The sequence below is a fragment of the Tachysurus fulvidraco genome, chromosome 11 (genome assembly GCF_022655615.1).
Source record: "Tachysurus fulvidraco isolate hzauxx_2018 chromosome 11, HZAU_PFXX_2.0, whole genome shotgun sequence".
Classification (NCBI taxonomy): Eukaryota; Metazoa; Chordata; class Actinopteri; order Siluriformes; family Bagridae; genus Tachysurus; species Tachysurus fulvidraco.
Window position 1 is genome coordinate 5,303,264 of NC_062528.1, and position 25,885 is coordinate 5,329,148.

The window sequence follows — 25,885 nt, forward strand, 5'->3', positions numbered from 1 at the left end:
GGAGGCTTGAACTGATGTGCAATATACACACATACTAAATACAGACAAGTAACAAACACCTACCACTTCAGAGGCAGAGAAGCCCCCCCCTAAACACAAACACACACACACACACACACACACACACACACACCATGTTAAAAATCTAAAATAACTCTGGATCCCCTTAAGGTTCATGCAACTAAAAGATTAAAGAAGTTAAACACAAATAAATAGCTGTTAAAGCAGTTTGTTTAATATATCATAATTATTCCCCAATAAACATAATGTATTTGTAACATCGTATTACACTTCAAACAAAAGGAAATACAGACAGACAGAGTATAATTTGTGCGTCTGTAACATCTGTTTCCTAGCATCCAAGCACCGTTTCCAAACCAGTGACATGAAATAATCAACTAACAAAAACTATCATCTAAGCTTAGGTTAACCTACGCATTACTTATTTCCATTATTCTCCATCTCATACACACTGTGCTCATTAAAACTACATGGCAGCCATGAATACTTAAACAAAACATCAAGGGAAAAATAATACAAATACAGTCATGTTTAATCTGCCATTGCTTTATTATTTAATGAAATTTAACTCCTGCCTTCACAGCTCCTATGCTCAAACAAACTTGTCAGGATCAGAAACAAAACTCCCCCGGTGAACATGGGACACCTACTGAAAAGCAACTTAACCGCAACATGTGCACAATTAGTATGATATACGACCCATGCAGTTACGCACAGTCAGCATAGTCATGGTATGGCCTTGTTTAATATTTGTAGCATGTGGTTAGACAGGACATTGGCCACTAGTGCATCTTGGTCCATGTTGGAAAAGAACATTCTTCTCTCGCTGACTTCAGCCAGACTTGAACAGGAGGATGGCAACCTGGCCCAGGTAGAAGTAGATGAAGTGCTTTGTCTCGTGGGTGACGTAGCTGCCAAAGTTTCGTCCCACAATGCAGTGCCATGTTGGGTTGTACTTCTTGTCAAATTCCTGGAATGGGGCAGAAAACAAACACTGCTTTAGTGACCATCTATCTTATGGGATGTTATTATTTAACTACTTAAGTGTTTAACGGCCCTCGACACACCAGATCAGGTCATATGTTTTGTTTTGGGATTTTTGTGTGTGAGAGACGATGAAAAGAGTGTGTTCGTATCAATTAATAGTTAACTGTGCAGGCAACCTGAAATTCAAGTCATTTGTGCAAGTATGACTGCTATAAATCAAATGTTAACATTTCACACAATTTGATTTGGAGAGAACGGGTAAAAATTTGCATGTGGGATTCAACCCAATTCGAAGAACAAGGAGTAAAAAAATTAGAAAACCGTTTAAACTGATACAGTGATTAAAGTTACCTTTTTGATATACGCGGCAATGTCCTTCTCAATGTTGTACTTCTCCATGGCCTGTGTTGCACAGTCAACTGCATCTTGCTGCATGTCCTCAGACATGTCAGCATTCTTGATCACTGCTTTCCTGTCAGTCATAATGCTCTAGTAGGGGGGGGGGAAATAAACAAAGATCATATGCATACACCCACATCTACACACAAGACACCAGCCTTCAGATTGATAAGACTGTTTGGTTCACCATCTAGTTTGTTGTTCCATGACCAAAGTTTAAGTGCTTCTCCAATCACAGGGTTTAGCCTTTGCTCTCTGTTCCTGCATTAGTTTAGGTGTGGCTCGGTCTGTTCTTACCACAGTTCTCACATAACTCGTGTGTCGTCTGTCGGCTCCTGTACCGGTGCCGTCGGATTGTTTTCCGGCTCACTTCAGAATAACTTAATAAATGTAAATCCATTAAGCTTCAAGCGAGCCAGCAAAAAGAAAAACCCTCTGCCTACCTTTTGCTTTATGCTTTAACAGAGAGGCCTTTCATTCACGTCCTCTCAGGCTGTTCTCTCACTGCCAGAAACTCTCAATAAACTACAAGGATGTGTTTTGTTATGGTGATTCTGGGACACCTGATACATCCAAGTAAGACTAAAGTAGGCTAAATGCTTAAAGGATGGTTCAGTTCTTTAACATCACATCACACACACACACACACACACACACACACACAGAGCCAAAATGAACCCTACTGGCCTCAGAGGACTTCTGGCTCCTGCTAAGCAATAATGATCCACATGAAATTTCAATTACAAGACAAGAATTTAGTGAAATCCTGAAAACTCTGTACTGGATGATCATTGCACTTGACAGGGTGTAAAAGGCATCACTCCACACCCACTGTAGCCTGATGCATGTGTAGGAGAAGAAAAGGAGCCATTTGAGGATCATCACCTGGATCGTTTATCGCGATTATCGCATCAACCAACCTTTTAGAAAATCAGACTGAACCCTAATCTGAAGCACCACCTGGATGCTGATGGCCTCCTCCTCCTCCTCTTCATCCTCCTCCTCCGCACGCGCATGTTTCTCTTCTCCCCAACAGTGCAGTAAAACACCAACCTGTATTCATTTAACCTGCTTCGTTTTAAATCGCTCTCTAAAGCCGATAAGACCCGAACATAACATAAGTCATGCGACTCACCTTCAATCGATTCTGTGTCGTTATCAAATAATAATAAATTCTGATTAATTTTCACAACACCCGAGTTTGGACGTTTGAGGGGTTTTTTTTTCCGCGTCTTGTCAGGATGAGATTTCTATCTAGAAGAACTCAAACACAGCGTCCTGCCCGTTAAAGCGCTGCTCGGTTCCTCTGCTCGGTTCTTCGGCTCTTCCTGATTTGCTGACGCTCTCCGCCTCTGCCGTGTGGTGCGCGTGCGTTTTCCTCTCGCGCCGCTCTGCCTGCATCTTATTTCATCCCACAATGCATCTTTGACCGGAGAGGACACGTGAAACACGATATGAGCTCCCACGCATCCTTTTAATCTCTCATATGAACACTGAAGTGAAATCAAACCTCATTCTACCACCTAAAGCCAAGCCATGCAGCTTTGGGGTTATTTTATAATACATGTGTTGTGTGTGTGAGAGATGTTGAATAAATAAATAAAGTCACACATTATGCATCAATTTTTTTACTTTATTTATTGATGCAACTGTTCACTAAAAAAAATCAAATGAACTGCTAACAATGTGTAAAGCATCTACTACCAGCCATCCATCGAAGGACGTCAAAGTGTCGATCTAAAATTGCAGGACATTTAATTACCCCTAAACAAATGCCCCATAATTTACCAGATCGCTCCAGTTGGATCCATCCCACAAGACTGCATCTCCTCCACGAAGTGTGTGTGAAATGAAAAACGGTAGCGACGTGGAGAACGGGTCCGAGCAGAATTTATAGAAATAAAAAAGAAAAATGTCTTATACATCCTGGTGGAATTTGATCCTGATCCATGTATCCAGTTCTCCCTATCCTATCTTCATTCTGAACTGATTCCAATAAGCCGGCATCCACCGAGACTCTCCTCCATCCCAAACCTTTAAATACCAGCAAAACCAAGAGGTAAGAGTTAGAAACACTTCCACTCATAAAGCCTTTCTACTTTGCATATAATGAGGGCAATTATTTATTGAGATACCCATGAGATACCCATGCTCTCACCAAACACACCCTGGTCTTATATTGAAAGTCTAGCTTGACTGAGCAGCCTGGGAAAACCAAATGATATGTAAAAGAACAGAATAACAAGAAACATTTGCTTTAGACCAAAAACCGACTGCATTAAGCTCCGATGTGTAATTGTGTACGACGTCATAGCCAGAGGAAGTGTGATTATTCCACTGATGTGCTGGTAAAGAAACATTAAACAAATAGACAGTTGACTTTATATACTTAAAATTGTAATTCAAATGCTTCAGCAATTCTTTATTACAAAGTATCAGTTCATCTTTCATGTCAAGCAACTACAGGAAGACAAAAGGGGTAAAACATGTCAGCCCACACTCATGAAAAACAGTAGATGGCATTTACAAAAATATTCAGAGGCATTGAACAACTCTTTGTTTGGTCAATGAGAGTTCCATCTCGTATTCAAAAGAGGACAAAAGAAAGGTGAGAATGTGAAGGGAGTCAAGCACAGTCCTTTAAAAAAGCGGTGTTAAAAATTAGATGGGGGTTGATGGTTAAGACATGGGGGTGAGAGACAGGAGTGGGGCAGGGGCTATCAGAAAAATAGGTTCCATAAGGAAGACATTGGGGGTTGTGGGTAAAACTAATCGTTAAAAAGGAAGAAGGGAGGGGATGTAAAAACAACTCAACAGCTTCAACAAAAACAGGGGAAGGGAATCACAAACCCAAAGCACCACACGGCAGCAGTGAGCTGAAGGGCTTAGGAGCGAGAGCGGGAGCGGCTGTGCCGGGGGGAATACTGAGGAGAGTTTCGGCCACGGCGCGATGAGAAGCTGCGGCTGCGCTCGTTGCTACGACTACGACTCCTGCTGCGGCTGCGACTCCGGGACCTTGATCTTCCGTAGCTGGGACTGCGTGGGCCATCCACTTTCACTCGGATATACGAGGTTTCCCCCTGATGAGCAAATAAAAGAAGTAAAACAAGAGAACTGTAAAATTCTAGCCAATTGTTTAATGTGCCTTGAAGGCATACTTAATCATAAAAAGACATTAACTAGCTTGAGATGCATGTTTAGTGAAGGCAAACACAGGAGTTTAACTCAAGCATGCTTCTAATGGAATTATGAGAAAGTGAATACAACAAACAAACAAAAAAAAGTTAACACTGTCAAAGTCTGAAATAAAATGTGAAACCTACCTCATGTGACCGGAATTTAGTGTTATCCAGTTTTCGAACGGCGTAGGTCATGTCTTCTTTGCGCACAAACTCCACCACGCCAGTCCCATCTCGAAAAACATCAGCATAACATACATCGCCTGCTTCACGCATGTGATCCTTCAGATCTTGCCAACTGCCACTTGGTGGTAAACCTGCAAAACACACATATGCTTAAATCCCAACGTGCATTACATTACAGGTGTAAAGTATTAATCTACTGTCCTCTACCAAAGTAGAGTTAATATGATACAGGAACGAGACATGAAATAATAAGCCACCAGACACTCAACTGAAAACTGGTGTCAAATGGAGTCTGGAAGCCATTTTTCTCTCCACTCACAGCAGCTTAATAAACAAGAATCATTCTGAATGATAAGAATTTACTTACCTATACATAAGTGTTTAGTGTACTGCTAAAAAAAAAAAGCACCTGCTAAAGACTCACCTGAAACGATGACTCTGTATTCAGATCGCCTTGATGGGGGTCCATATCGGCCTCTGGGGGCTCCGCCGCCGCCACCGCCACCACCACCACCACCACCACCAAAGCCCCCTCTGCCCATACCACGTCCACTTCTGGGAAACTCCACTCGAAGCCGATAACCATCATAGTCATAACCATCCCGAGCATAAACTGCATCCTCAGCATCCCTGAGGGGGGAAAAACAGGCCACATTCTAAACCTTCAGATTACTCTCTATTTTTCATACATACAAATTAAACAGACAATCAGCAGCATTAAAATTCACTAAATAACAAATTATCTAGATACAATGGCAATTGTTAAAGGGGTGGAATAAATTAGGCAGCAGTTGAGGTATTTTTTTCTTTCCAAGCATAAAAATACAGGTGACAACTGGCTCAGAGCATCTCAAACATTGTCTTGTGGGTGTTCCCAGTATGCAGAGGTTAGCAGCAACCAAATCTGGATCAATAACATCCAGTTAACCAGTGACACGGACAACTCTCTCTGATCCGTGTGAGGAGCGAATTCTAGCTCATCTGGTCTGATCTCATGGAGCTACTGCAGCACAAATTGCTAAACAATTTGTTGTAATTCCTACAACAGGAATATGATCATCGGAAATGGACCATGGAGCATTGGAAGACGTTGGTCTGCTTTTTCTCACACATGCATTCGCAGCTCTTTCCTGGGGAAGAGGTGGCATCAGGCTGCAATATGGGAAGAAATCAGAGACAGTATGATGCTCTGGGTAATGTTCAGCTGGGAAGGATTGAGCCCTGGCATTTATGCAGATGTTATCATGGACCACAGACCTAATGGCAGTGTGTCCTGCCACACATTGTACATGAACAGTTTGAGTAACATGACAAAAACCTCAAGGTGTTCATTGGTCAGAGCTCAAGCTGATCAATCTGCTGTGGGATGTACAGAACAAACAAGTCAGATCCATAGTGACCTTAAATAGGATATCAGCTACCAAAAGGTCTATTCAGGGCTCTTCATGCTCCAAAAGATCAGAGCTGTTTTGGCGGCACGAGGGAAACATACACAATATTAAATCAGGTAATTTTAATGCTCTTGCTGAGTTAAAACACCTAACGTTACTTTCTCTAACGTCAAAAAGAAACGTTGAGAAGAACAAGCAGAGGTTTCTGTATAGATGAAGAATCAGTAAGAGCTACAGAATCCTTTAACTTTTATTGCCCCCACTCAGCTAGCAGAATCATCCCATTTGCTAACACGCCAACTAAAGCTTAGCTAGCTAACTTCGGAGTATTAACTAAGCCCAAGTCTTAAACACAAAAAAACTAGACGTGAATAACGCCCGAAAAACGTTTTCCTAAATACTAAAATAAATGCACCTTTAACGCGAAAGAACTCACAACAAACATGATTACCTATTAGCATCTAGCTAAATCCTGCGTGTCGCTAGCGTTAGCCGCTAACGGCCTGCATGCTACAATAAACAATAACAAAACTGCCAAACATAGCACAAAACTTGACAAAAACAGAACAAATAGAAATACATACTATTAAGTTTTAAACCGAGTGATTAATGTTGTGTAATTAACAGATAATGGCAAGTTATAAGATATGCTAGGCTAAGTATGCTAAGCTAGGCTAAGCTAACTCACCTGGGGTCCTCAAACTCGACAAAGGCAAACGGAGGGCCACCTCGCCGGTTTTTCAGATCGATATCTCTGATCGCTCCGTATTTATAAAACACATCCTCGACATCTTTAGTGCGGATGTCAGGAGGAAGATTCCCCACATAAATCCGGCAGTCATTGCTACCAGCAGGGCCTCGGATCACACCAGACATGTCCAAAAACAAGCGTGCTGCAAACGAAAACACACCACAATCAACCAAAATGTGAATATCTAACTTAGCAAAAACACACAGCGTGCAAACAGCAACCGATAAAACACTAACGCTACATACCAGCGGTGAATACAGACCAACGCGTTACCCGTCCCCGTGTAGATAAGACAATAAGCGCGTGGCGCTCCACCTGCACCCTCACTTCCTCTCCATTAACCGCGCTTAGCGACGCGGATGTGTCCCGGAAACTCGAGGCGCATCACACGTATTCTCCGGCTACATCCGCAACACAAAGTAGTTCCCAAACGTACAATCATTTTGTGTGTGTTTTTCCTGTAAACCCCAATAATAATAATAATAATAATACATTTTATTTAAAGGCGCCTTTCTAACACTCAAGGTCACCGTACAAAAGAAGAAGAAAAACAACAAAAAATATAGTTATACAATACTTACATAGAAAAAAAATTGGACCAACATTACAAATCATGATCTAGAATAAGCTAAACTAAACAGATGAGTTTTAAGCTGAGATTTAAATGATGAAAGAGAATCAATATTACGGAGCTCAGATGGAAGTGAGTTCCAGAGCTGAGGTGCAGAGTAACTGAAAGCTCTGTTCCCCATCGTTACAAGACGCACAGAGGGAACAATGAAATGAGTGGAAGAAGAAGACCTAAGAGTGCGAGTTGGTTTTGGAGTATGAAGAAGATCAAGAAGATATGAAGGTGCAAGATTGTGGATAGCTTTAAATGTTAGAAGAAGAATTTTATACTTGATACGAAAATTAATGGGAAGCCAGTGTAGCTGTTCCAGAACAGGTGTAATATGATGGATAGAGGGAGTACGAGTGATAATACGGGCAGAAGAGTTTTGAACGAGTTGCAGCTTATGAAGGGTTTTGTGAGGAAGCCCAATAAGAAGAGAATTACAGTAGTCAAGCCGGGAGGTTACTAGACTGTGAATAAGAGTGGTGGTAGATTGAGTGGTGAGAAAGGAACGAAGCCTATTGATATTTCGAAGGTGAAAGTATGCAGCCCGAGTAACATTATTTACATGTGAGGTAAAAGAAAGGGTACTATCAAAGATGACACCAAGACTCTTAACCTGAGATGAGGGAGCTATGAGAGATTCATCAATGGAAATAAGAAAATTCGAAAATTTGTTAAGCACAGTGCTTATAAGTTATAACCAAATGTTTTTTTTACTTACTCCTTAATATGAGTACATTATTGTGATTTAGAAAAATGATACATTTATATTTAGATAAATATAAATAAAACCCAGAGATGATCATATTTATGATTACACTGTAATCCCAGCTAATTATAATTAGGGTTGCAAAATTCCGGGCATTTTCAAGGCTGGAAACTTTCCATGGGAATTAACGGGAATATATGGGTATTAACGGGAATATATGGAAATAAACTGGGAATTAAAAAAAAAATGCAGAGTTGCCTATAACAAGGAACTTAAATGTAGTTAAAAAATCTTGCAGCATAATTTTGTTTAATACAACAAGATTTAATGCAATTTAAGTTAAAGTCAGGGTCTCCGATTTTTTGAGAAATGCTTCAGAAAACTGAGTCGGGCCGAATAATAAAACAAAAATCAAAAACAAAATTTAAAACAAACGTGTAGCCAATGAGCAGAAAGGGGCGTGTCTTGTCAATATGCGGCAGAGAGAGTGTTCAGTGCGCATGTGTGACATTAGCAGAAAGCGGTTTTAACATTGACATGGAGGATAAAAACAAAGAAAGAAAGCGAAGAAAGACTTACGATAAGGCAAGAAGTAGGACGTGTTAATATAGGATCAGCTTTCCAGCGCTGGAGAGAACTGAAGGAGCAGGAAGTTGGCCACATATTCACAGATTGGAGTTTCCCGAGTCAATAACTCCTGAGCTAAACGCTGTTACTACACAAATAACACCTCTTTTCTATGGTAGTAATGTAGAGAGGCAGCTACAACCGCGTTTTGTGTAGTAACAGCGTTTAGCTCAGGAGTTATTGACTCGGGAAACTCCAACCTGTGAATATGTGGATGACTTTACTTAAGACGCCGAGGCGCTTTTTTCCTTCTCGATAGGTGAGTAACGTTGGTTTTGCTTTGTTACACAGAACTAATCTATGCCTTTGTCCTTTACATGATTATGCTTGTTTGTCATTTTTGCTTGTTTGTTTATCTGTAATCGTATTGTTCTTCCCTTCAGCTATGATAAAGACCCATTTCTTACCATTAGTTGTCTGGGTCACGTACACTGTAAAAAAATTTACCTGTAAATTGACGGTAAATTACTGACAGCAGGGCAAGGGCGTCGATTTCCGATATCCAGGGAACACTCAATTGTCCCTAGCAATAATTCGACCAAGCCTATCTATATTTATACATAAGCACTGATATCCGTCTGTGTCTTGTGCTTTTTTACTTATTTCATTTAACGTTTATCCAGGAATCATTACATAAGATGAAAATATTTTATACGGCGTTCTGTAAAAAAATAGCGCAACTTGCAACCCCCTGCAATGAATCCCGCCTCTGTAACTCACCTCTCTAAAATGATTGGCCTTTGCCTTTTTTGAGAGCCCACGTCGCTGTTTGATTGGCTTTGTCTTTCTCGCTAATGTGTTGAGTTCAGCTGCAGCTATATTCCGTTGTATGAAGCAATATGCAACGTGATTATGCAGGTTACCGGTATGTGAGGATTCTTATAACAAAGGTTTTATGCACAAAATACACGGAATGTTGTACCCACCAATGTCAAATAAATTATGTCCCCACCAATGTCAAATAAATTATGTCCCCACCAATGTCAAATAAATTATGTCCCCACCAATGTCAAAATCAAACTTTCGCCATTGCAGCAGGGTTTCCTGTTTGTACTGTAATCCTGCAGTTTTATTACTTTATTCTCTGTATTAACTTTAATATACTTGTACAAATTATCTGGTATTGGAATATTTAAATTTCTAACATTTAAAAAAAACAGCTCAAGAGGATATTTCTTTTAGCACACAATTTATTGACAGTTTAGTGCCAAATAATAATAATTGATCCCTAAAACCTTTAAAAAAAACAGCCTTTAAGAAAAAATAAACAATGTGAAAACATTTTGAAGTTGATTTTAATTTAATAAAAGTTAATACAAGTCAAAACATGGATTTGGTACAGAAACAGGCCAAGACCATGCTTGGGGTTTACATTTCCTGAAAATAGGCTATAAGAAATGAACAAACTTTTGCATTTCTTTTTTAGTTAAAAAAAATTAATACAATCAAAGTCAAAACCTGGAAAAAATATATTTGGAACAAAATATTTGGAACAGGAACAGGTCAGGTCATTGAAACTGGTGCAGGTGTTTTCTGAAAGATTAGGGGGGGGGGCACCTTTTGTAAATAGCGTGTCAAAAGAACATGACAAAACGCAACATGATGCTACACTAGCAAAAATAACGATTAAGAAGAATTTAGATTTTTTTAGAACTTTAAGGCAAGTGTAAATGGGGAGACATTTTGATCCGATAGCTATCTGATTTTTTTTACCAAGTAAACTTAAGAATGCACAATATCACTGTTACATTTATTTGGCCTAATGTAAATGGATCTTGGCGAATCGGATATCAATCCGATCTTTTTACTCCCGCCCAAAATGCAAATATATTTTACCTCATTTCTGGGGTAATTGAAATGGAACATGCTTTGATGTGTGCGGTTGCTACAAAAAACAGCAGTTTTTGTTGTTTGCTGCATTTTCGCTGTCAGCAGCAGTGCATTTTTAGACCCAACAAGACACCTGGGTGAAAGATCGGAGCCAGCGCTAGTGGGAAAACATATTTATTTCTGGTGCGATGCACGACACGCGAGTCACCTGCGAGTGACCTACTTCCGTTTGGGAGGAGTATAGCACTGACGTATGTGGCTTGAACAACCACATTTACACCTGTCCTTTTTCATCTGAAATTTATATTTGTTTAATTTATATACGTCCCGAAACCGTTTCGGAGGGCATTTAGACCTGGTCTTTTTACGATCGGATAGCTATCGGATCACAGAAAACGCATGAAGTGACCAGGTGTAAAAAGCCCCATAGACTTATGGGTCATAAGCAGCATTCATAATCAATGGCAATGACACCACAAATATGCAAATAATCCCAGAGTCAATTATGAGCAATGCGAAACATGAATCAAAATAACCCAGTATGCTGTATATTTGGACTGGAAACAAGATAAAAAAAATCTTATTAAGAAAAGCATTTTTGCTCTCTCCTGACGCCTTGGTTGTTTAGGCTTATTTAGTTGGATATTTGTATATAATTTATATTCATTGGCTTTTGTTACGCCCTGTACAATAAACGCAATGTAAGACTATTTTTGGTTTGGTGTTCTTTCAAATTATGGTGTTAAATAGAGGGGATTTGTGTGAACCTTTTATGAGTAGTATCAATTTGAAAAGTGAGAAGAGCTGGGATAGAGGAAAAGGAAAGTTCTCATTTATTTTACTTGTTACGTTCTCAATATCCCCTAGACAATTTGAGTTCATAACATAAGAAAATACCAGTTTTGAACTGCATGGCCAGAAAGTTTGTCACTCCCTGGAACAACATCACTGGGTTTGTTGTTTGCATCACTAACCAAGTATGTGAAATTATTTATGTAGATTTAACTCCTGGTAAGTGAAAAGCTTCTCCACTGGACAAGATGATTACTATACAGTGCTAAATCATATGATGCAACACCTTCAAAAATATCATGTCCCAGACAGGGGGGTAGCCCAGGCTTACATACGTGAAAGTAACGGAGTCCATGAAAAACAGAGTCAAATTTGACACCTCCAGTGGCACTGGATGTAGCATTACTTGTCTGAGCTTGAACAAGATCCCTATACGACTGTGCAGTGCGGTTACTTACTTTGAACAAGGGGTCTTTTTTTTTAAACGTTTCCCTATCTACAGTATATTGCAGTATCTGCAAAAATTCTCACTTTTTGTGAAATTTTCCACAAATCCACCAATGCCATGGGAGCCCAGATTATCCCCACAAATTGCAGATAGTGTTCCCCTGTACACTGTTCCATCCAAATGAATGCCACTTACCTCGATGTCTTTAAGGTCTTCGACGAGAAGGCTAAACACTTTGTTCTGGCCAAAATACTTGAAGTCCTGCTGCCTGCAAAGCAAAACAAGCTGCATCTGGTCAATGCGTGATCTATGATGTGGAGGAATATCTGCAAGAGTTGCATATACACAGAGTAATTTATGTTTTTTCCTGCCAGATCCCAGTGGGTTGTCTACTTCCAAAGCATCCTGATAGAGGATTAAACTAAAGGATGAGGCGACTGTATTGAGCAGCTCATTACGTTTTAAGTTGCTACCCTCTCATACATCGCAAAGAACATCACAAGGACGGACACCAGAAAACACTTGTTGACGATGTTTTTTAACTGATTCAATCTGTAATAGAGAACAGAGAGTTTCTTTAATCACAACATATTGAGGAAAACACTCTTTGCGTGCCTCATTTGTCCCAAGACAATGTGGAACTGGTGCTACATAGTTGAAGGTATTGAAAAATGTCTTTCTTTTTTGATCAGTTTTAAGTTTTTATGAATTACGAAGTAATTTTATGAAGTCTGAAAGAGATTTTCACTTTGCAAAATTTCCAAAATAGCATTTACTGTATGTCTCTTGTTCCACACCAGCAGTATCACTGCAAAGAAAGTTCTGTGGCATTTCATGATGCTGTTCAGAGCACTCAGGCATGCCATGAGGAAGTGCAACTGAATCAATCAGGTTAACCTCTGAACAATCACTGTTTTTTCTAGAAACATGTGCTGTAAATGTGGACACGATTGAAAGACTTATCACATTGCTGAAATGGACATGAAACCCTTCTCCCCTCTCTAATGTGAGTTTTAAGATGCTGATAAAATTTACTCAGAGTTTCACACCTGACTTGACAGAAGTCAGCATTACATGTTAATTCAAATGAGGTCAATGACACAGATTTAAGCTTAGATTTCCCCTCTTTGTGTCGATAGCAGTGAGTTTTGAAAGCTGGAAACTTTTTGAAACTCCTTTTACAATCAGGCAATGTGCAATTAAACCTGACATTCGCGACATGAATGTGAATGTACTGCATGTGTCTCACAAATGCAGGTAAAGTACTGCATGTGTATGCACAAAGTTTGCAGGTGAACATTTTGAACTATAGAATGGGACAATCAAGCTATCAAACACACACGCGTATGAATTTAATCTGCAGACCTGCCAACCTTTACGCATTTTGTTTAGCAGATACGCATTTAGACATCAAAGTACGCTGCTACAATTTGTCACTTCAAAATATGCATTGTAAAAACCCATTCATGCCTTTGAGTTCAACTGTCTGTGCATTTGTGCACCGGGCAATGCGCCTATGGGTGTAACCGCATTGGGCAGCAACCTGGGAAAATAATAATTCGACCAATCATAGCGCCAGTTTAAAACTCTTCAACGCTACAAGCGGAGAGGCGTCAAAACGAATGTGGTTTTCATCTGTCTCTGTCCGTCTTCAGTTCTTCTTACAGTGACTGTTTTTTACAAGTGAGGACTTAACGTTTCAAAGGTAAATGGCCAGAATTGTGAATTTCATCCATTTTAATAAGCCTGCCAAACCACAGGCGTCGTTAGACTCCTTTACTGGGGCATGTGCACAAGTGTCCGGTGTTGTGCCTCAAGTTTAAGTTTTACGCACAGATCAAGTTTTACTTTATTTGCCAGTATTTATATAGTAAATGTAAGTCATGCCTGTAAACGCATTGCCGTCGTACTTTAACGGAAAAGACAAACTGGCGCGATCACGTAGACATCAATATCCGCGATCGTCTGTGTATCCCTTTTATAGAACGCAGACATGCTATAACATGACGAAACTAATGTCATTTTTTAAATATCAATCGTATTCAGACTCGATTGTTACTGGCTCCTGTAGATCACATCTAATGGACATCAGATTTTTTTGTGAAAAGCAGGGAAATAGAAGCAGAAAGTAGAAATGATGAGGGAGGTATTATTATATGATCAGCCAGTCAAAACCATAGTGAAGTCTAGAGTCTTGCATTATTGCTGAGAAAATTAACACATGTATGTGATGTCAGATATGAAGTTACTGTTTAGTTCATTAGATCTAAATTATGGCAATACATAAAGAGTTGTTAAAATAGTATGCAGATATTATACACCAACGATCATGCACATAACGTTATACTCTTTATTTTAGTAGCAGCCTTATGATTTTGACCTAAGCCATCAAGGAGCTACAGGTAAAAATAGTACTAACATAGACATACTGCAGCCATTCTTATTTACAAAATTAGGCCATTATGTGTGCCTATATAAGCTGCAGCTGCTTTTTATAAATGACCATGTTGTTTTATACTGTCTAGCTATGTTTCTGTAAATATTAACATAACATAAAGGCTATATTATAGGATATGCCATAGTATGATTTATTTTTTATTACTATTAAACAATTTACTGTAAGTGTGGTTATCGGTTTATATGAGCACACATAACATTCAATAAATATTGTTGAAACAAAAAAATTTACTTTTATTCAAGTGTTTGAAATATTAACTTTCAATGTGTAGTGAAGTTAGAGTAAAGTTTAGAATGTGTGTGTGTGTTTTGCAGACTGCAGAGGCCATGTTGAGGGTCCCTGCCACCTGATACACCTAGCTGCCGAAAGGGCATCCAGGGAGCTTTGTGTGAATGTGGAAGACTTCCTTGTCACCATTTACTACTATCTGGATAAAAGCAGCAAGAGGAAGTCAAATCTGCGTGATGTTCAGGTCATGTGTAATACAGAGGTTAGGAAGATCTTCAAGATGGCTTCAACCAGATGGCTCTTTCTGGGGCAGTGTGTGAACCGTCTTTTGTAACAGTGGGGGATGCACTTACAGTTTTCTTTGAAAATGAGGTGAATGCAGGGAAGAAAAAGAAGACCTCAGTTTCCTCTAATATGCCAAAGTCTGCTGCTAGTCATGTTAAAAAATCTAAAGCCACACCCTCCACCAGTTTACCTGCAACAGTGCAGCCCAAGGTGTTCTCTTTCACCCTACCTATGCTGCCCACATCTTCTCCTGGTCCTGCCAAGAGGTCTAAGGCAACACCGCTTATAAAACCAAAGGTTAAAGCACCTGCACACATTGCTCCACAGTTTGACTTGACAATGTTCCTCTTCAAACAAAAAGAAATCGGAAAGGGAGCTGCGAAAGAAAAAGTCCAAGTCTGAAAAAAAACAAGAAGAAAAAGGTGATCTAACAAAACCTGAAAAGGTACTTCAGTTCCTCATCAACCCTGTGTCAAAGGTCTATGCACTTTTTCTGCAGAGGGCCATATCTATTTTTGATCTTGGCAACAAGATGGCGTTGGTGGTATAGTGGTGAGCATAGCTGCCTTCCAAGCAACAAGATGCTTCAGAAAGAAGAGCCATGCATACATATCCTGCTGCCAACTTTAGAACTGCAACTGCAAAAGATATTGCTTTCGTTATGTAAACCTGATGCTGTGATTACCCTTATGAATGAAATTTACACAGGTAACAGTCCAACACCTTCATCCAAAGCCAGGGTAACTTGGAACTGAGGTCATTCTACAGAGATGTCAGGAAGTTCTTTTTTTCTGCAGCTGACTACATGATTTACAAATTTCCATTTGGGGATGTGCTGCTTATGCATGCTGATGTGGCAGACATAGAGAAGAGGCAGTCAGTGAAATTCCTTTCACTGAAGTTTTTCATCAGCCGCTTTCCTTCTATTCTGCCAGAAAAGGTCACAGTGGATCAGGTAGAGGATGAGTTCAAGATATATCAAACCACCAGTTTCGAGGACCGCTTCCTCAGGAAGCGCATTGATGAGGCCTGAAGAGACATTGGCCAGTTGAAGAGGGGATATCAGCAAATTTTCTCCAACCTTACAGCAGTCATGCTTGGAATATTGGTAATTTTCCATAGCAATGCTGATTGTGAGAGGGTTTTTAGTCTTGTGGGCAAAAACAAGACCCAGTACAGAGCTAGCATGGGCACTAATGTTGTAAGTGCTTTGATGGCAAGAAAGGTGAGTTTGGCTGCAAAGGGAGCGGTTTGTCACATGGAAAACTTCGGTGATGCTCTCCTTAGAAAGGCCAAGTCAGCAGGCTATGAGACAAAAATATCAAGAAGTGCCAAAGCTGTTAGGAGTGATGAATGACTGAAAATTGCATCTCAGGCAAATATATTTGCTTAAAAGGACATTACAAGGTTGCTATGAAAATATCACACGTTTTGAGATTTTATTTATTTTGTTCAAGGGACACAGCAGTTTTCAGTTATTTATAAAGTTTAAAAGACCTTTTGAAAGCTCTTTGTTTTTTCTGTTATTTATACAGTATTTTTTATACAGTATGCTATTTGTTGATTTTTGTTATTTATAATGTCCCATGTATTTAAGTAATGTTTAAGAGACATGTTTTTGTTTTTATGTTGCCTTTTCAATAAAAGAGTTCTTCATGGTCTACTTGCATGTTGAATAACTAGATATGCTGGTGAGTGAGAACTATGTGCTAAGTAAAAAGTTGTGATGAGTGAGCATGTGAACTTAATCAACACCGACCAGCAAATGTGCCTGACCTCACGCCACGTTGCTGCAGTAAGTTGCTATTCCAAAAATTTTACCAAGGTTGGCAGGTCTGAATCTGTCTCGACGACTTAATGTCCGTCGTTGGAGCAAATTTATCGAGTGCAAAAGTATGCTGTAAAAAACTACTGTGCTCATATACTGTACAAAGCAAATAAATAAATAATACAAATTCGATTACCCGAGTGGCTTCAGTTAATTAGAGCAGATTCCACTGAGACAGATGTGTGCTCGAGTTAATGAACTTAAGATGTTCTCATCCCCCACTGCCTAACAAAACCAAACTGCTAAAAGGCGGGAAATTCAAAAAAACTACTAAATAAAATAATCCAGCAAACGCATTTATTTTCCATTTCCTTCTACATTAGGGTAACTTCTCTATAACGAAAGAACAAAAATATGCAACCAATTACACACACACACACACACACACACTTAACTGAGGAATAATAAATTTAGCATCCACTGTCTTCAAGCACAAAATTAAATAAAACATACAATTAAAAATGTACATGCTTATTTTAGATTCACCTGTGGTCTGCTATCTGTAAATGAGTTTCAGTTTCATACTTAATATGAAAACTGTGCAGATAACTTACACCGAGAAAGTCAGACAAAATTCTGCTGTTAATTTACAGAATTTTTTTACAGTGTGTGTGTGTATGTGTGGGTGGAGCTATCAACACAGGGGTGGGACCCATTTGGGTTAGGGGCGTGTTTGTTTTGGTGATTTCAAATGTCGACATTGGCTTTCAAAAATCAGAGACCCTGCCTTTAAGGGGGTTCCCCCTCCATTTTCCAGGCCTTGACTAGGGGAGACCAGGGACAGTAACAGGGGACGGTTGTAACACCTTGAATTCCTCCATTCAGAAACAACCTAGAGTGATGACACTCACTGTGCACATGCTCGGTTAGTTTCCCTCCATTTTTGCCATAAAGGGAGCCACATTCGAATCTTCCTGACAGAGTTATCTACAAAAGATTGTTTTTGAGCTAAAAAAAAAATTACCTTTCTTTCTGATGTACTTTTTTGGTGCTGTTATACAATCAAATGTCTATGAATTCAAACAAGTATTATTAGAATCACTATTTTGTAATCTAGAAATATAAATGGCTAACAAATGTCAAACTAGCTAGCTCACATGAGATGACATGCGTTACAACCGTCCCTATACGCCTGGGACGGTTGTAACAGTTCAGAGACTGTATTAAAATCAATTTTGCAACCTGTACATACTTCATAAAACCACTTAAATACATTGTTTCAGCAGTTGACAGATTAAAGTTTATAATATAAGAAATTGGTTATTCCAGTAAAAATGGTTTTTGATGTATTGCTAAAAATTGCAAAAAGTGTTACATCTGTCCTTGGTCTCCCCTACCACAGAAGCCACACTTGCTGCATTTGAGCCCAAGGACTACATCAAGTCAAGTAAGTTTTGATTATTAAACTTGGATAAATATATTTGATCTATGGTATTATAGTTTAACTAGCAAATACCAAAATGTGTTTATACAGTAGCTAGCTAGCTAGCCAGTAAATCAAATATCTAAATTTAAGCTAACACTATTTCATTGAAAATTTTCAGGCTAGCTAGCTAACTAGCTCAAGCTGTGATGTTCTTTCTGCCAGTTTTCTGTTACCAAATAAGCTTGAGAAAAAAATGCTTCATTTTACATTTTGATTGGGACTTTTTAGAAGAGCAAGGGTGAGGGATGCTTTCATTTTACAGCAATCATAGGGATATATGTTTATTATAAATATTAATGCATGCATGCATGTCTGCTTATGACCAAACAAAATGTTTATTTATGTTTGTGTATGATATAGTTTATATAAATTTCCAAATAATTCCCATAAATTCCCTTGAATTCCTGTAAATTTCCATAAAGTCCCGTAAAGTTTCCAATTTGGAATATTTCCAAAATTAACCAGATTAAGTTCCCGTGGAAAGTTTCCGGAAATTTACACCCCTTTGCAAACCTAATTCAGGGTTTTTCCTACATTGAAATTTTTGGGGGGCCGCCAAAACAATTTTTTGTCCCACCAAAGCCTTATTTGATCTGTAATTGGGTTTTGTGAGTGAAGCAGGCTACTGACGGGGTGACGGAGAGAATGAGCACAGCACCCCACCCCCGCGCAGGCACTCTCCGTCTTCAGTTGTCTTTGCTCTCTCCCTCGCATTAAAATCAACTGATCCTAAAGGTCGGAAGGCCGAATCCATTTTTCTCGTGGTGCATTCGGAGAATATTTTTGCTGAATTATCTATCCAGTTATGAAGTGGTGTGTGTGTGTGTGTGTGTGTGTGTGTGTGTGTGTGTGTGTGTGTGTGTGTGTATATGTGAGTGTGTTGACAAATCTTTTGCGATGTCCTAACAGCCAGGATTCCAACACAACACGTCCGCTAAAGTCCGATTCGCAACCTAATGACTCCGTTGAGCCGATTCATTATAATGAATGGTTAAAGCAATTGGCCTGAATCGGTGTATAATAAATCATTACTTCTTAGAAGAACATACTGTACACATCTGAAATGAGAAAGTAAGTGTGCTTACCCCATTTAGCAAGAGCGTTTAGTAAAATGTAGCCTTAATAATCCACAGTATGTATAGGCCCATGACAATGTGTAGTAAATGACCTATAAAATCATTTAGTTTGAAGTTAGACTGGAGTGAGATGAAACTAGATTAAAGCACAAAGCAAGCTGTTGCTAGCTAGCTGCTAATTTTATTACATTTTATATGGTAAAAAAATTACACTATTACACCTTTTAACACTATGTTTTCAATGCTACTTTTTAATTGATATGATTATAATAAAATGAAAAAGGACCAACATTTAGACGTATGCAAGGTAGCAGTGGATGGGGGCCCATCAGGATGAAATCGATTACAGAGATCTTGTAAAAAGGTTCTACAGTGTTAATAAAAAGAGACGAGTTAAATGTTCATCTGCAGGCTGTGATATTTGTAAATAGATAAATTGTGATACCTTTGACATTTCAAATATACCTTTGTATCGATGATGTTTACATGTAAAATAAGTTTTAATCGCTTTCTTTACTATCTAGCCTGACAGCCATCGTTTTTTCATGAATAAATAGGATAAGAAACAAATCACAAACAGTTTCTTTGTATTTATTTTAAATGTAACATTTATTGTCAATACTCTTTGCTGTGTGTGGATGACCAAGTCGGTCAGCCACCACCGAAGACCAATTTTGACCTAGGTAAAACCCTGTTCTATACAATAACGTGACCAATACTTTTCAGAGCATAATAAAAGTTTGGGTTATTTCCAACGCACAACAAACTTTTATCTGAATGTTGATAAAACCAAAGAGATGGTTGTTGACTTCCGGAGAGCACAGAGTGACCGCTCTCGGCTGAACGTCGACAGATCATTTGTAGAGATCATCAGGAGCACCATATTTCTTGGTGTTGGAGAACTTCACCTGGTCACTCAACACCAGCTCCATCCCTACGAGAGCCCAGCAGCGCCTCTACTTCTTACGCAGGCTGAGAAAGGCACATCTCCCTTCCCCCATCCTGACTACTTTTTACAGAGGAACCATTGAGAGTATTCTGAGCAGCAGCATCACTGTCTGGTTTGGGAACTGTACCATCTCGGATCGCAAGACCCTGCAGCTGATGGTGAGGACGGCTGAGAAGATTACTGGAGTCTCTCTTCCTTCTATCATGGACATTTACACCACACGCTGCATCCACAAAGCCAACACCATTGTGGATTACCCCACACACCCCCCACACACACTCTTCACCCTACTGCCATCTGGAAAAAGGTACCGAAGCGTTTGGGCCCTCACACCCAGACTGGAACAGTTTCATTCTCACAAGAAATCAGACTCTTAATAACTGAACTGTACTGAGCACAACACACACAGATCATCTGTATGGACTGCACAGATCTACACCAAATACACACACTTCCAATATACATCCATCAACCTGTTTACATGCTGTTTACTTCACATTATAGTATTACTGCACGCAATATTGTTAAACATACAGTATTTACACTTTTGTGTAGACCTTTTTTTGTGTAGACCTCTGTCTTTTTTGTATTGTTTTGTAATTTTTTTGTTTGCACTGTCTTTTGTCCTGCACTGTCTTGTCTGTCTTGTCCTGCACTGTTTGGACCAGGTTCCACAGATGCACTTTATGTATCTAGGACTGACTTTATAAATCCTTAGCACTGTCTTTGTTTTATGTAGCACCATGATCCTGGACAAACATTGTCTCATGTCACTATGTACTGCAACAGCTATATATGGTTGAAATGACAATAATCTTCTTGACTTGACTGGACTTTTGGTCTTACAGATGATGTGTGGTGTGAAACAGGGGAATACGATGCAAATAATCTATTAATATTTTATTTATGCACAAAACTACTCATCTTTTACAATTACACAAATTCATATCAAGTATCCCACGGTAGTTTGAGTGATTATGGGCATGCTAAGCAAAATAATGCTGTAATTCACAGAATGAACACACTTATATAGGGCTGTAATACTGACACAGTTAGTCGAACCAGACACATTTATTATTTTCTGAATTTATTAAGTCACATGCAGTATTTTCTTTTTTTTTGTCACACAGAATACCACAACACTCACCAAAAGTACACAATCCACAGGTACTAAGTGTATATAAGCTTATTTCTATCACACAGAAACATTTAAATGATGTTTTTATCAATCACTGTGAAGCACAAGTTGTAAAGACAACCCCAGATTGTGTTAGTTGATTGAGAAGATAACCAGCTCATGTTTATATAGAAGGTATTTATAATAATGTATAAGGTTTTCTATACAGCGTTTTAGTTGTTTAATTCAATTTTAACGGCTAATACTGATGTAGTTCAAACAGCTAAAGTATGTACTGAACCCAAGAAACTTGTGTGTGTGTGTGTGTGTGTGTGTATGTGTGTGTGAGACAGATCAAATACAGTGATTTCTATAACAATGGAGTGTAATTGTCTGTATTTGAGGATATTTCAGTATGCATAGCTAGACAGGTAATGGGAAAGACCAGTAGCGCCACCGATGTCTCGTCCGCCAGAATATTTCCCCTGGGATGCCAGACTGTTGATCTGAAAAGGAACAAGGAAGATATGAGAACTTCTTGGAAAGGTAACAGTACATTGGTCAATCTAGCATTTCAAATCTCTTCTGTGGCACAATATTATGACACTGATTAGTTATTTTGCAGCAGGCAATAATCAGCATTAAAGTTAAATACAGTATATATACAGCTCACCTAACCAACACTACCAAGTTAATACATTTGTAATCAGCTTGTGAGCTTGGACTTTTGTCCTTGTTGATCTGTTAATCTGTTATCTCTTAGGTACTTTAAACCAGGGCCGGTTCCAGACAATTATATTAAAGTGGGCTGGTGCAAATAATAGGCGGGCAATTACTTACTCAAGTTGTCCCCATAAACAATATTTACAATGCACTCTTGCCACCGAAAACCGACCACATACATAACAACCCAGTATTTCAGTATTGATATTAAATAATGGTATTTTTACTTCAACACAATTTGTAAGATTTGTATAGCTCATCAGACTCTATTTACTCTAATCGTAGAATGTGGGGAAATCATCCATATTATGCGGTTAATTAGAAGACAGAATGGAAAAAAAATATGACATTACATGCCTCAGCACGTTTAATGAACTCCTCAGTGGCAGCACTCTGGTTTTCTTTATGACCGCGCCAGGTCCTCAGTGCTGAGGCCTGCAGAGCTCGACCAAAAGAAAAGGTCAGTGACCAGGGCTTTACCAGTGGGCAGTTATTGATGGCATTTAAGTGGACAGAGGCCTCCTCTTCACTCTGGCCTCCAGATAGAAATGTTATTCCTGGAATCAGAAGATTATACACTTCAAATAAAAAAAAAAAATACAACAGCCAGGCAAATGTAGAAAAATCTGAGGTGCAAAATGCAGTTGAGGGCTTTGAACACACAGGTACATAAAGTATAAGTAGTGTTACAGGGCAGGATAAGAAAAGAGCAATGCACAGAATTACAGTGACAAGGATACACATGACATGTAATCATGACTGTGATGTCAGTGAAGTAATCGACATAACCAGTGACTGCAGGAGGCACAGTGCGGCGTAGAGCAATGATTGTCGCCATGGCAACCTCCTCAGCACTGTATTTGGTGGGGCAACCATGTCCAGGGGTCACCATGTTGGGCTTGAGCAGCGTGCCTTCCAGATACACATGGTGATCAAACATGGCCTTGTACACTGCTGCTAACACCTGGAGCACAAACACGGAACATTTACGCTGGCTTTAATATGCAGTCGCCTTAACTATCTTTAACTTCATACCGGAGATCGACATTAACAGAAACTGACACTAACCCTCTCTGTAACAAACTGGCAGCGCTTAAGGTCATGATCTCCATCAGGTAGAATCTCAGGTTCCACTATGGGTACAATCCCATGCTGTAAGGAGAAAAAACATCTTTTTTTTTTAAAAAAAAATGTTTTGAAAATTCAACCGTGTTAAAAATATTGAATCGGGTACTATACCTGCTGGCAGATACTAGCATAGCGTGCAAGGACATTTGCATTTTCTGTGATGCACAGCTGAGATGGGGCTGTGTCACTGATCTTCATCACACAGCGCCACTTGGCGAAATCTGCTCCATCTTTCTTGTACTGAGCACATCTCTCTGATAGACCGTCCAGCCCTGACACAAGCATCAGTTTCGAGCTTTAGCAGAATCAAGCCAAAACTACTGAACAGTAAGCAGTCAGTTACTGTAGATGATGATGTACAAAAGTCTTTTACCTTGTGTAGTAGTTTCTCCATTAGTTCCTGGCAGGGGAACAACTCCTTTATCAACCTTTGAAAAAAATTCAAACGACAGGCTATATTTGAGCTCCTCTTGAAAATATGAGACTTGAGTGTCACTGCCTTTTGTCACTGATCCACAAAATTGCCAGTGCTTCCTAATTCCAAACAAAAAGTTCTGACCTCCAACAGCACGGCACATACCTTAATGCCAATAGTGATCCCTTTGTCTTTGATCATTTTAACAAATGGAACACCATCATCAGAAGTCTGGTAGAGGGTTTCGTGGAAAAAAATGACCCCGCCGATGCAGCTGTCAATGCGGTCGTCTGCGCTGAAGAGGACCTGGCGGTACAGGCGACGGTTCTCCTCTGTGTTCTCCACTCCTATCTGATTCAGACGCTTCCCCATGCTTCCTGATGGTTAAACAATACATCCAGACTGAAAGAGTATCACAAATATATTGGACCGCATGAATTGCTCAATATTAATATTTTAGCTAGTTCTCGATAAGAGCAGCTGTGAAAGAAAGGCGATTCAGGTTTATAGAAATACAATTAATATTCATTTGTCAGTAGATCATTTATCCAGATCAAGATCACAGTGGAGCCAGAGTATGTTCAGGGATACACTCTGCATGGGACGGCAGTCCATCACAGGGCATTGTTTCTGGAGTATGAGCATTAACATGTATTTGTTTGGTGGTCCTTCCATAAAATGTAACAAAGAAAGGTTGTTTGATCATTTTATGAGTCTTCATTGTCTATAAGTTTACAGTCTTCAGGACCGAGAGGGGGGTCTTTCTGTCATTAAAAGACAAAAGACACTACATTCTACAATACAGTCTCATTAACTTAAAAACTAGAGGCTGCTGAGGAAATGACTACTTATATCTTCTACAACAGGAATGAACCTTATTTTGTTGAAATTTCATGACTAAATGTAAGTAAAACTCATAAAAATATGACATGTTGCTTTCTAAATAATAGCGACTATAATCAATGGCAAATTGCTGTGGTTTAAGTAGAATAAAACACTTCTGGAGAGGATGATGTCAGTTTTAGATGGTAATAGTATCTCTGCTTTACTTTCGAACAGCATCACACCACCTATTTATCAATTCATGTTGGCAGACAGAAATATATATTCACAGACTAAACAGTTTAAGTAGTTGCACTCACCGACTGACTCATCAGCTGCTAGGATGCCTTTCCCAGGAGCCACGATGCGCAGAGCGATCTCATGCAACTCCTTCTTCTTCTCAGTGGTGAGTGTAGGAAACTGGTGGGTCATCTTTACAGACGGATCACAACCTGAGAACAGTAGTCTGGCTGTATCATGGAAGGCGGTAGGAAGACGTTCTCCTGAATCTCTCACAAAAAAAGCAAACTTCACAAATAAGCACAGAGTTACTCACCGAGTCAGAGAAGAGATGCGGATGCACCGGCTTGCTCCTCAGATTGTGATGAGAAATGAAACGAGAAGCTCTTTTTGTGACAGCAACGTCGTCCCAGTTCTTCATGACGGTGTCCCGGAGGAGGCTGGAACCCGTAGGGCGGAGCGTAACGACATGACCTCATTAAGTGATGTTGTGAAGGCCATGGAGGGGAGCACCTCCACCTCTAACCTGCTTTAATTCTGCTATGGAGTTCCGTTATTATTATTATTCCGTTATTTAGTGGCAATAATAAGAAAGTGCTTAATCAACAAGTAAATAATTATAATGCCAAACGATTAAGTCTTCAAGAGAGCCGACAACAGCAGCAGGAACCGACCAGACGAGACAGTGTTACATTCCTTTATCTCAACCCTCTAAGCTTTTCCCTAAATCCATAAAAAATGATAAACCACAACCAGTTGTTGATTTAAAGGCTCAATTGAAAGTTCAACCGAGTTTAAACAGAAGGAAGCGGTCTGGTTCCTGCTTGGCTGGAACAAAAAAAACAAAAAAGCCCTTATGCCCCTGGACTAACTGGATTATATTCACTTCAACTGAATTCAAAATTCTCTTGGCATTTAAGTCCCAAAGCAACACTGACATGTCCATGTGATTTTTTCCCACAACTCCATGATCCAGTTTTCAAGGACAACTGTTGGAGAACTAAGCTGATAAAAAATCTCCACATTGTTAGTGTCTGCTGTGAGCTGGCCCAAATTTATTTCTCATTTAGTTAAATATTCAGGCTTGAGCAGTCTGCCTTTAGGGATCAGTCTGCGTATATTCGATTTCAAAGATTAGTTTCATTAAGTAGATTACATCTATTCAATTCTGTTCGATTTTATTAGATATATTAGGCAATAGACATTGTCACAAAGCAGCTTTTAAGACCTCTGGATGTACACGTAGATCCCAAG

At 39.4% G+C, this 25,885-nt stretch overlaps 3 protein-coding genes and 1 long non-coding RNA gene across 9 annotated transcripts; 1 reads left to right on the forward strand and 3 right to left on the reverse strand.

Annotated features, from left to right (window-relative positions):
* Window positions 1-213: 213 nt before the first annotated feature.
* Window positions 214-2,749, reverse strand: dynll2a (dynein, light chain, LC8-type 2a). 4 transcript variants are annotated; one of them, XM_047820698.1, is made up of 4 exons: window positions 2,543-2,749; window positions 2,368-2,460; window positions 1,360-1,497; window positions 214-991 (listed from the first exon to the last, which is right to left on the reverse strand). In XM_047820698.1, the coding sequence occupies exons 3-4, from the start codon at window positions 1,489-1,491 to the stop codon at window positions 854-856; spliced, it is 270 nt and encodes an 89-aa protein (XP_047676654.1). In that variant the 5' UTR covers window positions 1,492-1,497; window positions 2,368-2,460; window positions 2,543-2,749; the 3' UTR covers window positions 214-853. The 4 variants fall into 4 exon arrangements, with proteins under 4 accessions (XP_047676654.1, XP_026992879.1, XP_026992873.1 ...); XM_027137078.2 differs by having other exon boundaries at window positions 2,328-2,460; XM_027137072.2 differs by lacking the exon at window positions 2,368-2,460 and having other exon boundaries at window positions 2,543-2,740.
* A 277-nt stretch (window positions 2,750-3,026) lies between these two features.
* Window positions 3,027-7,315, reverse strand: srsf1a (serine and arginine rich splicing factor 1a). Of its 3 annotated transcripts, XR_007144380.1 has the most exons (7): window positions 7,160-7,315; window positions 6,852-7,056; window positions 5,197-5,402; window positions 4,731-4,903; window positions 4,258-4,487; window positions 3,566-3,612; window positions 3,027-3,441 (listed from the first exon to the last, which is right to left on the reverse strand). XR_007144380.1 is itself a non-coding variant. In XM_027137061.2 (6 exons), the coding sequence occupies exons 2-5, from the start codon at window positions 7,037-7,039 to the stop codon at window positions 4,293-4,295; spliced, it is 762 nt and encodes a 253-aa protein (XP_026992862.2). In that variant the 5' UTR covers window positions 7,040-7,056; window positions 7,160-7,315; the 3' UTR covers window positions 3,027-3,441; window positions 4,258-4,292. The 3 variants fall into 3 exon arrangements, 2 of the variants coding, with proteins under 2 accessions (XP_026992862.2, XP_026992856.2); XM_027137061.2 differs by lacking the exon at window positions 3,566-3,612; XM_027137055.2 differs by lacking the exons at window positions 3,027-3,441; window positions 3,566-3,612 and having other exon boundaries at window positions 3,783-4,487.
* LOC113636840 lies at window positions 6,150-16,566 on the forward strand. The gene is made up of 2 exons (XR_007144381.1): window positions 6,150-6,279; window positions 14,709-16,566. It is a non-coding gene; the product is annotated as an uncharacterized LOC113636840 (long non-coding RNA).
* A 4,525-nt stretch (window positions 16,567-21,091) lies between these two features.
* aldoca (aldolase C, fructose-bisphosphate, a) lies at window positions 21,092-25,108 on the reverse strand. Its single transcript, XM_027136580.2, has 9 exons — window positions 24,948-25,108; window positions 24,712-24,843; window positions 23,735-23,946; window positions 23,528-23,582; window positions 23,266-23,426; window positions 23,095-23,178; window positions 22,816-22,990; window positions 22,384-22,583; window positions 21,092-21,809 (listed from the first exon to the last, which is right to left on the reverse strand). The coding sequence occupies exons 2-9, from the start codon at window positions 24,821-24,823 to the stop codon at window positions 21,714-21,716; spliced, it is 1,095 nt and encodes a 364-aa protein (XP_026992381.1). The 5' UTR covers window positions 24,824-24,843; window positions 24,948-25,108; the 3' UTR covers window positions 21,092-21,713.
* Between the last annotated feature and the right edge of the window lie 777 nt (window positions 25,109-25,885).